At 40.1% G+C, this 14,721-nt stretch overlaps 1 protein-coding gene and 1 long non-coding RNA gene across 15 annotated transcripts in view; one reads left to right on the top strand and one right to left on the bottom strand.

Moving 5' to 3' along the window:
* HERC6 (HECT and RLD domain containing E3 ubiquitin protein ligase family member 6) overlaps window positions 1-14,721 on the top strand; it is a 63,829-nt gene that overhangs the window by 46,369 nt on the left and 2,739 nt on the right. For both annotated transcript variants that reach the window (XM_019025378.4, XM_055384643.2), the window contains 7 exons: window positions 2,639-2,809; window positions 5,219-5,362; window positions 9,787-9,953; window positions 10,965-11,031; window positions 11,771-11,841; window positions 14,043-14,226; window positions 14,317-14,419. In XM_019025378.4, coding sequence (XP_018880923.2) covers window positions 2,639-2,809; window positions 5,219-5,362; window positions 9,787-9,953; window positions 10,965-11,031; window positions 11,771-11,841; window positions 14,043-14,226; window positions 14,317-14,419 — 907 coding nt within the window. The remainder of the gene's footprint in view (window positions 1-2,638; window positions 2,810-5,218; window positions 5,363-9,786; window positions 9,954-10,964; window positions 11,032-11,770; window positions 11,842-14,042; window positions 14,227-14,316; window positions 14,420-14,721) is intronic.
* LOC109026616 (uncharacterized) overlaps window positions 1-14,721 on the bottom strand; it is a 52,991-nt gene that overhangs the window by 10,622 nt on the left and 27,648 nt on the right. The window contains exon 1 of one of the 13 annotated variants that reach the window (XR_010133423.1): window positions 11,735-11,822. The exons of 11 other annotated variants lie outside the window; for them this stretch is intronic. This is a non-coding gene — a long non-coding RNA (uncharacterized lncRNA). Of the gene's footprint in view, window positions 1-11,734; window positions 11,823-14,721 lie in introns of those variants that run through there. One more of the 13 variants, XR_010133422.1, reaches the window with a different exon arrangement.

The following is a 14,721-nucleotide window of genomic DNA, read 5'->3' on the forward strand; positions in this document are numbered from 1 at the left end:
GGTGAAACATAAGAAGTCTGAGATAGAACATGCACAAGAGAAGCCATTTCAGTTATTCATTCCCTTTTTATACCCCGCTAATTACATGGCTTACATGACATTTTCCAATGTGCCATGCCCCCTAAATCCACGAATTCCAGGTTTATTTATAATAAGCAACCTAGACAGACAAGGTATATCCTGCTAGTAGCATTCCACAGTTAAGGGCTGTCCCTCTAGTTCCTATTATTATTATTATTTTGAGACAGAGTTTTGCTCTTGTTGCCCAGGCTGGAGTACAATGGTGCAATCTCAGCTCACCACAACCTCTGCCTCCCGGGTTCAAGCGATTCTTCTGCCTCAGCCTCCCAAGTAGGTGGGATTACAGGCATGCGCCACCACGCCTGGCTAATTTTGTATTTTTAGTAGAAACAGGGTTTCTCCATGTTGGTCAGGCTGGTCTCGAACTCCCAACCTCAAGTGATCTGCCTGCCTTGGCCTCCCAAAGTGCTAGGATTACAGGCGTGAGCCACCGCACCCGGCTTATTATTATTATTATTATTATCATCATCATCATCATCTTAAGACAGAGTCTAGCTCTGTTACCCAGGCTGGAGTGCAATGGTGCGATCTCTGCTCACTGTAACCTTCACCTCCCAGTTTCAACTGATTCTCCTCCTCAGTCTCCCAAGTAGCTGGGATTACAGGCACCCACCACACCCAGCTAATTTTTGTATTTTTAGTAGAGACGGGGTTTCACCATGTTGGTCAGGCTGGTCTCGAACTCCTGACCTCAGGTGATCTGCCCGCCTCAGCCTCCCAAAGTGCTGGGATTACAGGCGTGAGCCACCACGCCCGGACTAGTTACTATTATTAGTGCCTATTACCAGCATGTTTACAAATATATTTGACCAGGTCATCTCTTCTTTTATTTCTGAGCCATCTGTTTTTATTTTTGTAACATCCCTGGTAAAGGGAGAAAATAGATTGTCTTTCCTTTCCAAACCTAACTTTCCCATCAGTTTCCCTTAAACAAGACCTTCCCTTTATGGTATTTTCTCCTATAGTCATGTTTCTCTCTGGGTCATTTGTCTATTCTGCTAGTGAGTAGTCGAGGGTTGAGTGAATAATGGACTCGGGCAGATTGCACATTATGAAAGACTAGGAAAAGTCTGAGGACAAGAAAACTCTTAGTTGTTATGAGTGAAGCTGGAAAGCTGACTTTACAATCCTGCTCTCCAAAGGAGAGATAATGGATATAGTTAAAACTGCAAGCTCCAAAGTGGATCACCAATTCAAATGTGTAAATGTGAAAAGGTAAAACCAATATACAGAGAACCGGAGTAGAGAAGCTGGAAATTAAGCTAAGAGGCAGGTTTCCCATCCAGCTCTTGGTTATGTAAAAGAAGGTACAGACACCTCTCCCTGCTGTAGTCAGTGGAGGACATTGCTGGCCACAAACCCATGGAACTCAGACCCATGGAACATGTTGCTCAGTAGTCAGTATTGCTGGATGTCCCAGACCTGCAGACTTCTGCAGGGCCACAGGAGGTGATGACCCACCACCAGAAAGGAACAGAGATGGAACTTGTTCCTTTTCCCTACAAATCTGGTGCTTAAAAAAAAAATCTTAAAGAAAAACCAGAAGAATCTAGTAATAACAGACAAATTTCTTAGTATATAATGGTGGCAGATACCCAGGGCAGGGATTTCCCAACCCCAGGGCCATATGCACACTTCTCTGAAGTGCTTGTAGAGAGTGAATGTGGGCAAACACACCCAGCCTAGGAACCTGGGGTAGGATAGCTATTATCCTCTGGTCTTGCTGTCACGATTTCAGGACAGGCCCTATGAGGGCTACATTGATTTGAGTTCTAAATCCTCGTTTATTGTCCTTGTGATGTAACTGAAGCCCTTGAGGAGTGCTGAAGGTCAAAGCAAGGATAGCAAGTCCAACACTAGATTTCTAATCTAAAGAAGTTCAACAGAAACAAGATCAGAGATTAAAATAGTGAGACAATGTTGAGAATTCAGAAAAGCTAAACAGAAGTACTTAGGGTGATCAGAAAAGCTAAAAGAAGTACTATTTAGGGTGACCAGGAGTAATGTTAGATATAAAATGAGGCCACCTGTGGCATATTCTTAGAGAGTTCCCATGGATGGATCATAGTTATTGGAAAGAGAAGAGTGGATCTTCTCTGAGGAAGTCTGTCTTCTGTCTTTTTCCTACAGCTCACATTATCCCTGAGCTCTTATACTGTCTTTATATTCCCGAGGATTACAATGCTAATGCTCTGTGTCTTAAGACTGATGGTAGATGAATGTCTCAGCATGTTGAATACCAGTATGGCCTTTAAGGATGATGTTTACTATAATAAATAATCTGAGATAGCTTTTAATAACTTAGCTGTTCATCCATGCTGACTAATCTCCTGTACACAATTCCTAGGTAACCATAGTTTCTTTGGTCCTACAATCACTTCACCTTCCATAAGGCAAATATGTTGTCTGTTTTCTTAAATAATTACAATGTGAGTGTTTATAGCAATGGCAGGATTAAGTATATACTACACAAAATGTTTATTGGAAGTATTAAACAATCCTTGGGATTCCTATGAGGTCAAAAGGAGAAGCCAACTAAAAAAATTTATTTTTCCAGATGTCAGAAAATAAAGCATACATGCTTATGCATGAAACAATTCTGCAAAAAAAGGATGAATTTCCTCCATCACCCAGATTTATACTTAAAGTCAGACGAAGTCATCTGGTTAAAGATGCTCTGCGTCAATTAAGTCAAGCTGAAGCTACTGACTTCTGCAAAGTATTAGTGGTACGGTAAAAAGTCTCATTGAACATTTTTACTTCTGTGGGAGGGATGCATTCATATGATGTAATAAATGCTCTCTTAAAAGAGCCTACATTTGCAGCTATGGTTATCAATCTTTTGGTTTCCAGAATTCCCCTCTTACCCTTCAGAGAATAGCAATAGGATGCTTAACTGCACACTGGGCTATGAGTTAACTATTAGTTACTGATGACTACAAAAATGCTGCATAATGAAACATCCCAAAACGTAAAGGCTCAAAATGACAATAATTTATTTTACAGATCTGCAGTTCAGTGGAGGACCTGCTGATCTAGGCTGAACTCATCTGGGTGGCTTTGCAAATTTTATCTGAGTTTGTATACACGTCTGGGAGTTGGCTAGGGACTGGCTGACCTAGGCCTGGCTGGAGCAGTTTAGCTTTGCTTCCTATGTCTTTCATTCTCCTCCTGGGGCGAGCAAGCATGTTCTTCCCACAGTAGTGCCAGAGGTGCAAGACAGCAAGACCAAACATTGCTTTAGTCAAAGCAGTCATAAAGCTGAACCTAAGTCAAAGGCTAGGGAAATATACACAGTCTCTTCAGTGGGACGAACTGCAAAGTCATATGCAAAAGACATGGATCACAGAGGGGTGAAGAATTGGGGCTATAATGCAATCAAACTGCTAGAGGAAGGGATACTTTTCCTACATGTTGGCTCTAGTTTCATCACTTAAGACCTTCCACTATATGAGTTTCAATGCTAGCCATCCTTCATTTTATCCTTTGTGGGTGCTTACAGGGTTTTTATTGTGTGGTACCTCAGGTTATTTGCCCTCTTGAGGCTACAGAATAATGACTAACTCTGTAGGTAAGAGCTGGAGTCTGTCCAGAAGGGAGTGGATTTTCTCGATGTCAACCATGAGAGGAAGAATTGGGCTGTTAGAGAAGAAATCAGAACCTGGGAAGTGGGATTCAGATAAAAAAGGGATTTTCCCAGCATGTGACTCCAATGGAAAACAAAAACCACTTTATAAACCAGGCTTTCTAGTTGTATGTCTCCCTTCATGCCTATTTTTCTTTAAATCTTAACTGTAAAGAAATCAGTAGAAAAGTATTCCCCTTATGAGAGATGACCAAGGGGTAAAAAAAAGTAAACTTCAAGGCAGATCAAATAAAAATACAGACTCTGAACAAGGGCAAGGTTGTCAGGGCCCATCATGAGTGAGTCTTGACATGGACAGACTTGCTAGTATAAATGAGCAGAAATAGGAAAATCAGAAGTAGGCTTAATTTGTTATTGAGATACTCAGAAGGGAAAGTGGGGCAGGCCCTTAAACATGATGGCCTATTGATCGAAGCAGCAGTAGATAAGATTTCCCAGGCAAAGAGAGTAGAGAGAGAACAAAAATCTAAGCAACAAAAATTAGTGGTGCTTATCATTAAAAGATAAAAGTAAATTACCCAAAAAAGGATGTAGAAAAGAAATAGTTAAGAGACATGGGGGAAAACCAAGATAGTACATAGCCATAAAGTCCAAAGGTAGAGAAAGCTTTTAAAAAGAGGGACTGGGGCCAGGTGCGGTGGCTCACACCTGTAATCCCAGCACTTTATGGGGGCCGAGGTGGGCGGATTACCACCTGAGGTCAGGAGTTTGAAACCAGACTGCCCAAAAATACAAAAACTAGCTGGGTGCGGTGGTGGGTGCCTGTAATCTCAGCTACTCGGGAGGCTGAGGCAGGAGAATGGCTTGAACCCAGGAGGTGGAGATTGCAGTAAGCTGAGATCGTGCCATTGCACTCCAGCCTGGGCAGCAGAGTGAGACTCCATCTCAAATAAATAAATAAATAAATAAATAAATAAATAAATAAATAAATAAATAAAAAGAGGGACTGGTTAATGCTGATTTCTCATTTGAGAGCTATGGGCAATCTGCTCTGCTGGTTCCTGCAAAGGTCTCATGCCCAGGCAGACTGGGAGGGCTGTTTTGCAGAAGCCCAAATAAGAGTAGAGACAGGAGAAACCAAATACTTGTTGACTGGAGCCAGCCAAGGTTGTGAAGTCTGAATGATGAGATGGACAACAAGATAGAATAATCAGGGAATTTAGGGGCCCACGGGTTTGAAGAACATCAAAATTTGGTTTGAGATACTGGTCAATGTAACTGGTAAATGCTAAGTCTTGCTAGAGTCCCCCTTCACTTGGTCCATGTAGCAGTGTAAAGGATGCACACAACAATCTGAGAATAAATAGATTCATGGCCTTCACTGCTCAGCAGCAAACTGAGGGAAGACAGATTGCAAGGAGGTAAGGGCTATGTGATTCTAATAATTCTAGAGACTGCAAGAATATTTGGTCATTAGAGGTTTAAAACTTCCATAAAGCTCAAAACATTGTATTTTAAGTCAGGATCTGGGACTATGTTCTCTTTCCTTAGGTTGAATTTATTAATGAAATTTGTCCTGAGTCTGGAGGGGTTAGTTCAGAGTTCTTCCACTGTATGTTTGAAGAGATGACCAAGCCAGAATATGGAATGTTCATGTATCCTGAAATGGGTTCCTGCATGTGGTTTCCTGCCAAGGTAAGTCTTTTCTTTTTTTTTCCCCCCCAGAACAGAAAAGGCACCCCATATACTGCAACATTAACACCATAGATAGTGGTGTAAAATTAGGTCATATAGAGCTTTGCTACTCATATTTTGAGTAGTACTCGTATGGTTCACAGAGCAGCAGCTATGGCGTCACTTGGGGAGCTGTTAGAAGAGCAGAATCTGAGGCCCTACTCTACACCTACTGAATCAGAGCATGTATTTTATAAGATCCTTAGGTGATTCACATGCACGTTACATTTTTAATGGTTTTAATAAATTATACTTGAGAAATAATAAACTGCATATATTTAAGGTGTCCAGCTTGGCTCAGCCTGGTGGTTCACACCTGTAATTCCAGGATTTTGAGACACTGAGGTGGGAGGATTGCTTGAGTAGCTGAGACTACAGGCGTATGTCACACCAGGCTAATTTTTGTATTTTTAGTAGAGACAGCGTTTTGCCATGTTGGCCAGGCTGGTCTCAAACTCCTGACCTCAAGTGATCCACCTGCCTCGGCCTCCCAGAGTGTTGGGATTACAGGTGTGAGCCACCACGCTCAGCTGAATCACCTTTTAAGAATGAAAAATTATCTCTAGGATTCTATCAGTCATTTCTGTCCTAATTTAAAACACTTTAGATTACTGCTTCTCAAAATTTAGGAAATAACCTACATATCCATCAGTAGGAGAGCAGGTAAACAAATTGTAGTACATGCTGAGCATCCTGTAATCTGAAAATCCAAAATCTGAAATGCTCTAAAATTGGAAACTTTTTGAGTGCCAACATGATGCCACAAGTGGGAAATTCCACTCATAAGTATTTAATATGAACTTTGTTTCATGCACAAAATTATTTAAAATATTGTTTGAAATTACCTTCAGGCTATGTGTATAAGGTGTATACGAACTATTAATATAAATGAATTTTGTGTTTAAACTTCGGTCCTATCCCCAAGATATCTCACTGTGTTTATGCAAATGTTCCAAATCTGAAAAACTCTGAGATCTGAAACACTGCTGGTCCCAAGCCTTTCACATAGGGATACTGAGCAGAATCTCAGTATCCCTTTTTTGAGACTCTGGCTCAAAAAAAAAAAAAAGAAAAACAAAAACAGGTGATTCATGGCCAGGTGCGGTGGCTCACACCTGTAATACCAGCACTTTGGGAGGCCGAGGTGGGGGGATTACTTGAGGTCAGGAATTCGAGACCAGCCTGGCCAGCCTGGCCAACCTGGCGAAACACTGTCTCTACTAAAAATACAAAAATTAGCCAGGTGTGGTGGTGCGTGCCTGTAATCCCAGCTACTTGGGAGGCTGAGGCAGGAGAATCGCTTGAACCTAAGAGGCAGAGGTTGCAGTGAGCTGAGATTGCGCCATAGCACTCCAGCCTGGGCGACAGAGTGATACTCTGTTTCAAAAATAAAAGGTGCTTAAAAAGGAAAAAAGAAAAATAAAAAAGGTGATTCATGTCTGTAATTATTATATTTTTGTAAAGGTCCTTAAAGTATAAACATTTTCTTTCTTAAAGTAACAAAAAAATTGAGGCAGGCGGATCACCAGGTCAGGAAATCGAGACCATCCTGGCTAGCATGGTGAAACCCTATCTCTACTAAAAATACAAAAAATTAGCCGGGTGTGGTGGCACGAGCCTGTAGTCCCAGCTACTCGGGAGGCTGAGGCAGGAGAACTGCTTGAACCTGGGAGGCAGAGGTTGCAGTGAGTCAAGATCGCACCACTGCCCTCCAGCCTGGGCGACAGAGCGAGACTCCATCTCAAAAAAGAAAAGTAACAAAAAAATTTGTCTTCATTTCTGTATTAGTAACACAGATCATTTAATCTGTGTATGAAATTGTAATTTCATACAATATTTTAAATAATTTTGTGCATGAAACAAAGTTCGTATTAAATACTTATGAGTGGAACTTCCCACTTGTGGCATCATGTTGGCACTCAAAAAGTTTCCGATTTTAGAGCATTTCAGATTTTGGATTTTCAGATTACAGTTCTAAAAAGAATCACATGTTGAGCTTCTATTGTGTTATGGTTTGAATGCCCCACCCTCCCCGAAATTCATGTTAAAACTTAATCCCCAATGTGGTAGCCTTGAAAAGGTGTCCTTTAGAGGTACTTGGGTCATGAGAGTTCTGCCCTCATGAATAGATTAATCCACTCATGGATTAATGAGTAATGGATTAATGGGTTATCATGGGAGTTGAACTGGTGGCTTTGTAAGAAGGGGAAGAAAAGCCTGAGCTAGGACACTCAGCCCCCTCACCATGTGATGCCCTGTGCAGCCTCAGGACTCTGCAGAGTTCTCATCAGCAAGAAGGCCCTCACCAGATACAACTGCTCAGTCTTGGACTTCCCAGCCTCCAGAACTCTAAGAAATACATTCCTTTTCTTTATAAATTACCCGGTTTCAGATATTCTGTTATAAGCAACAGAAAATGAACTAAGGCATATTTATTAGTCCCCTTTCCCATAAACTTCCAAATTGTTCTTCCAAATGGCAGAAAGGACAGGCAGGAGGAGGAGAAAGATGAATACATATGAAAAAATACTGAAAGGTGTTTTGTATCTTTTTGAGAACAAATGGACCCTCTAAAATATAGGAATGGCTAAGGTGTGCCAATGGTACGACTTTTTGTTGGTCAATCAGCAAGCATTTACTTAATGTTTCTTGAGGTTCCTACATTGTATTAAATATTGTGGGATATTCAAATTATTACATGACATAATCCCTTTCCTCCTGAAACTCTATAGATGTAGTTGTAGCAATAGGATCAACACACCAGAAACTTTACCAATTGGCTCTAAGTTATAGATTGCTGACTTAATATGTAATAGTTTTTGAGAAGCATGACAGGATGGGGAAGGAAGCACTGATGTGGGATCAGAAGCCTAGAGTTCTAATCTTCAGTGATGGTGGGTGTGTCATTTAGCCTCTCTGAGATTTCGGTTTCCTCACCTAGAAAACGGACGTCATAATTTCTGCTCTGCCTGCTTTGCAGGGCTATTGTGAAAACAAAACAAAGTGAGGTATGTGAAAGTACCATGAAGGCTTTAGGGCACTATACAAACTTAAGGGATTCTTGGTTAGGAGAGAAAGAAATCAAGAGGGGACTGAAGTGATTGCATTTGAAAGTATAATGGAGAGGCGAAGGCCTGAGGTTGAAGGTTAAGGAATGGGATGAAATGAACTAAAGAGACACAGGTTGGGGATGGAGAGGAGATGGGGTGAAATGAACTAAAGAGACACAGGTTGGGGATGGAGAGGAGGTACCAACCTTATGAGGTACAGATGAAGAAACTGAGGTTTAGAGAGATTAAATAAATCAGCCAATGACAGAAAACTAGTAAGTGATCAAGCCAGGATATGAGTTCAGGATTGTCTGATCCCAGAGCTCTTACTCTTAAGCATTATGCTATACTGCTGGATAAAAAACAGAGACAAAAAAACAAAACAAAACAAAAAAAAAAAACACCCTGATTTGTGTATGGCTCAGTGAAGAGATGAAACCAGCTATAACCAAGGGACATTTTACAAATTATGGGAAAGAAGACTGATTAGGTTTCAGGGGACCCCTTTGTCGATTACTTGTATTGTACTTAGAACTTACTTTCAAAATTTAAATGCAATTTTAGAATTTATTTTCACAATTAAATAAATAAATATGGCAACTAGACTATACCATAGAATATTATGTGAGTGGCCCAAAGTCATGCACCCACTAACAGTAAGGTTGGCATTGGAATTGAATCCCAAAATTTTCAGGCTGTTGATCTACTGTGCTGCAATCATGGCCTGGATAGATGGAGCCAGTGTTTCCTCTCACCCAGGACTACAAAGTGCAGACAAGACATGCCAAATTCACCAGGCCTCTTTCCTTCTTCCCCTTCTTTCTTCTACCTACCTTCTTGGTCCCTAGCATCAGTCACCCTCCCTGACCCATATGCTCATCCCTCTAAGCACACCCAAGTTGTGGGGCTGCATTGCCAAAGGGGCTGCCACTCATGCAAGGCTCATCTAATATGCCTGGTGACCAATAAATGTATAAAGTGCACCCTTCCTTTCTCAGTGTCATTATTCTACATGAATCTGAAGGGAAAGACTATAAAATTAAATTGCGAAAACCTGATTATATAAAGCTGTCTAAGCATATTTTTTAACATTCCAGATAAAATGAATTCATTTATTTAATGTTCTGAACTATCAATTTGTATTCAAAATTATGGAAGAAATTTAATTGTATTATAATCTGTAGAAGAACTTCACATTTTTATTTTCCTGAAGCCCATTTTGTTTTTAATTTTTGACTTTCAGAAAAGGGAACCACATTTTTTTTACTAATCTAATTATCCCTTTGTATTACTAATTATTTATAATACCTTAGGGATTTTTTTCTTCTTTTCTAGCCTAAACCTGAGAAGAAAAGATATTTCCTCTTTGGAATGCTGTGTGGACTCTCCTTATTCAATTTAAATGTTGCTAACCTTCCTTTCCCACTGGCTCTGTATAAAAAACTTCTGGACCAAAAGCCATCATTGGAAGATTTAAAAGAACTCAGTCCTCGGTTGGGGAAGTAAGTAAATATAACGTTTTTTCAGGACTGTATCTAGTAAGTCTCAGTTGTTTAGGCATAAATAATCTTACACACAGAGAGACAGATACGGTCTTCAATTTCAATAATGTATGCTCTTGAGAGGAATTTGAATTTTAGCATGATTTATAATTCAGTAAACCTTCAAAATGGAGGAAAGCTGAGTGTTCCTCTAATTATTAACAAGTGGAAGAAACAAGAGTTCTGGCCTGGTCTCTTGACTTTATCCAGGTGGAAACAGTTGCTTCAGAGAGCACAATATATATGTGCATCATCACACATATAAATATTTATGACTATACAAGGGTGTGTGTGTGTGTGCGTGTAAGTCTAATAAAAAAACTGAAAATATGCTCACCCTAACTAGTAATTGAGGGAATAAATAAAAATGAGATATCATTTTTCTACTTACAGATTGACACTTGTTAAAAAGTTTTTCTTACAGTGTTGGCAAAAAATTGGGGGAAAGGACTCTCTTCTCGTGTACTGTTAGTGTAAGAATATATTGGCTAGATGTGTGCTGGAGCAGGGGTTCTCAGCCTTGGCAATACTGACCTTTTGGCCTGTTTAATTCTTTGTTGTGGGAGACTGTCCTGGGCATTATGGGATGTTTAGCAGCATTTGGGGTCACACCCACTGGATGCCAGTAGCAACCTTCCCTCCAAGTGTGACAACCAAAGATGTCTCCAGACTTTGCTGAATGACCCCTAGGGGACAAAGTCATCCCTGATTCAGAATCACTGTCTAGAGGAAACAGCTCATTTTTGTAATTTCCATGAAGATGTAGCAGTGTCTATGTGGTAACAATGGTCCAACAAATCAAACTGTAAATAGAGGTAAACTCTAGGGAAAGGGAATGAGAAGATGGAGGATAGGAAATTTATATTATATTTTATACATTTCTATATTGTTCACAATTTTTTCCATTGAAAATTACTTGTGAAACTTTATAAGATCAATAAATATAATTTTTAAAACCAAAATCTTCATTAGGAGTTTGCAAGAAGTTCTAGATGATGATGCTGATGACATTGGAGATGCGCTCTGCATACGCTTTTCTGTGAGTACTAATGAAAGCCAAATTATAGTTTAGCTTTAATCTGTTTCTAAAAAATAATTTTTATTATAGTATCTTAAATTTGGGATCCTCTTTTTTTTTTATTGAGGCAGAGTCTCACTCTGTCACCCAGGCTGGAGTACAATGGCGCGATCTCGGCTCACTGCAGCCTCCGCCTCCTGGGTTCAAGTGATTCTCCTACCTCAGCCTCCTGAGTAGCTGGGACTATGGGCATGCGACACCATGCCTGGCTAATTTTTGTATTCTTTGTAGAGATGGGTTTTTGCTATCTTGGCCAGGCTGGTCTCTAACTCCTGGCCTCAAGTGATCCACCTGTCTCAGCCTCCCAAAGTGCTAGGATTACAGGGATAAGCCATTGTGCCTGGCCCCTGGGATCCCTTTTTTAAAAGACATTTTATTTCTGTACTGCAAGACTTTCCCCTTATCTTCTTCTCATGTCTATATACTCTCAAATAAAGTGAAGCTATGGTGATTATTCAACTAGTGTAAATAATTTAACAACTAAACGATAATTTAGGCATGAAAGTAATGTACAACATGTACTAGGGTAGGCTTTTTTGCTTTCACATGTATTTAAAAGGCTGAACTACATAAAAAATTATTTAGCTCCAAGTTATTTTCAGTTACATAGGGGAAAATGTATTGGCAATAAAGATATTATGGGTGGTTGATTATTCAAACTTACTTTGATATTTGGTACCTGAATACATTTTGGTTACAGATACACTGGGACCAAAATGATGTTGACTTAATTCCAAATGGGATCGCCATACCTGTGGACCAAACCAACAAGTAAGTTTTGACAGCTAGAATATCTGTTTTGAGTATACTGTACATAAAATGTTGTATCACTATTCTTTTAAAATGTATTTTTAAATATGGTTCACACCTGTAATCCCAGCAATTTGGGAGGCTGAGGCGGGTGGATCACTTGAGGTCAGGAGTTCAAGGCCAACCTGGCCAACATGGCGAAACCCCGTCTCTACTACAAAAATTAGCCAGGTGTGGTGGCACATGCCTGTAGTCTGAGCTACTCAGGAGGCTGAGGATTGCTTGAACCCAGGAAGTGGAGGTTGCAGTGAGCCGGGATTGCGCAACTGCACTCAAGCCTGGGCAACAGAGTGAGACTGTGTCTCAAAAAAAAAAAAGAAAAATAAAAAGCATTTTAGCTTCTCAGGTGATTGTTTTAGCTCCTAATCTTTTAGAAAAAAAGAAGCTTTTAAGATAAAAGAAAAGGAGAAAGAATTCAGGGTTCAATATTTCCTTTGTAGCTCTTTTTACTATTTATTCATTTAGCAAATATTTTTGAGCCCCTATTCTGTACCAGACTCTATTCTAGGTGCTGGAGATACAGTAGTCAAAAAGACAGACCAAATTTGGAGCTTAAATTCCAGTGGGGCAGAAAGACAATACACAAATGAATATTACTATTTTTAATAGAGATGGAGTCTTGCCATGCTGCCCAGGCTGGTCTCGAATTCCTGAGCTCAGGCAGTCCTCACACCTCAGCCTCCCAAAGTACTGGGATTACAAGGGCGAGCCACCGCACCTGGCCACAAATGAATTATTATGTAATATAATGTCAGATAAGGATGAGCACTCTGAAGAAAATTAAACTGATTAAGAAACTAGGGAGTTCCAGGTGGTGGTGTGCTGACGCTCACTAGTACCAGCTTGTGAGAGCTGATTGTTAAATTTTCAAAAATGTTAAGAGTTTATTATCAAAGTATTAGTAGCTGAAAATCAGCCACGGTGGGAATATTAACACCACAGAAATTCGCCAATGCTGCAAATGTGTGTCCCCTCCCCTCCCACTCCTTTTCAGAGAGCTGGTTGTTAGATATTTACCAGCACACCAATGGTTACAGGGGAAGGCAGACAAGAGTTGATTTAGATAGGCTAGTCCACAAAGGCTGCCCAAAGTGTGGGAGACAATCATGTCTCTGATGGAAATGCCTCCAGTAGCAACCCTGCCATCAGGAAATTAATCATTTAGTAGAAATTACATCCTGTAGTATAAGACAGACCTTGCAGGAATAATTTTCACAGAGTGACATGTGTTGTGAGAGGGGACAAGCAAAGGAACAAAAGGATCAACCCTGAGAAAGTCTTACTTATATTGAAATCTAATGGATGGTAGAAGTTATCAGGTAAAGAAGAAATGCTGCATTCTGTGGCCTAACTACAAAAGAGAGACAAGACCTATGAACTAAAGGTCAGTATGGCCAGAAGTGAAAATGGAAGTGGGAGCTGGGCACCATGGTGCATACTTGTAGTCTCACCTACTCAGGAGGCTGTGGCGGGAGGTTCGCTTGAGGCCAGGAGTCCAAGTCCAGCCTGGGCAACACAGGGAGACCCCATCTCTTAAAAAAAAGAAAGGAAAAGAAAGGAAAGAGAAAGAAAGAAGAAAGAAAGAAAAGGGAAGGGAAAGGGAAAGGGAAAGGGAAGGGAAGGGAAAGGAGAGAAAGAAAGAAAAGAAAGAAAGAAAGAAAGAAAGAAAGAAAGAAAGAAAGAAAGAAAGAAAGAAAGAAAGAAAGAAAGAAAGAAAAAATGGAAGTGGGAAGAGGCCGCTTGCTGAGACTGGCAAGGTCAGATAATTGAGGGAGGAGCTAGGGTTGGGAAGGCCTGTTGATCCCTGCTAAGGAGGTTTGGAATTTACCCCAAGGGTAATGGGAAGCCTTTGAAAGACTTTAAGCAAGAGAATGACATATTCAGATTCATGTTTTAAAAAAATCCTCCTGACTGCAGTGAGGAAAGTGAGCCAAATAGTTTTAAACCTTCTGATTATATTTTCTAAATTTCTTTCTTCTAGCTGACCAGGTTTTGGTCACAATACAACATTCTTGTGCTATATAGAAGTAATTTACTTTTCCTTCTCAATAGAAATAGTAAAAAGAACAAAGTATAAAATCTTTTAATCATTGGCCTTTTCCTTTCTTTCTTTTCTTTTCTTTTTCTTTTTCTTTTTTTTTTTTTTTTTTGCTTCCCTCAAGGAGAGACTATGTTTCTAAGTATATTGATTACATTTTCAACGTCTCTGTAAAAGCAGTTTATGAGGAATTTCAGAGAGGATTTTATAGAGTCTGTGAGAAGGAGATACTTAGACATTTCTACCCTGAAGAACTAATGACAGCAATCATTGGAAATACTGATTATGACTGGAAACAATTTGAACAGGTAGGTGATACCTAAAGTGCCCCAATTTTTCCGAACAACTTCTATATATTCCACCCCACTCAAATCATTTTTCTCCCTCTTTCTCTCAAGAATTCAGAGTATGAGCAAGGATACCAAAAATCACATCCTACTATACAGTTGTTTTGGAAGGCTTTCCACAAACTAACCTTGGATGAAAAGAAAAAATTCCTCTGTAAGTACTGTGGTACTAGATGGACACATAATTATGTATCTTTTAAAAAGGTACAGTCTTGTTTAGAATGAAGCCATTGAAGTGGCCTCATTGTCTGGGGTGACACCCAAGGTTCTTTGTCTCACAGCCATGGAGATCAAGGACATGGACACACACAAAGGGTGAGGTATAGAGCAGAAACTTAATAGGCGAAAAGAGAATAGCTCTCTGCTACAGAGAGGGGTCCCAGAAAAATGAGTTGCTGATCTGTGGTGAAATGCAGGGTTTTTTATAGATGAGCTAGTGAGGAGGTGGTGTCTGAT

This window comes from Gorilla gorilla, chromosome 3 (genome assembly GCF_029281585.2).
Source record: "Gorilla gorilla gorilla isolate KB3781 chromosome 3, NHGRI_mGorGor1-v2.1_pri, whole genome shotgun sequence".
Classification (NCBI taxonomy): Eukaryota; Metazoa; Chordata; class Mammalia; order Primates; family Hominidae; genus Gorilla; species Gorilla gorilla.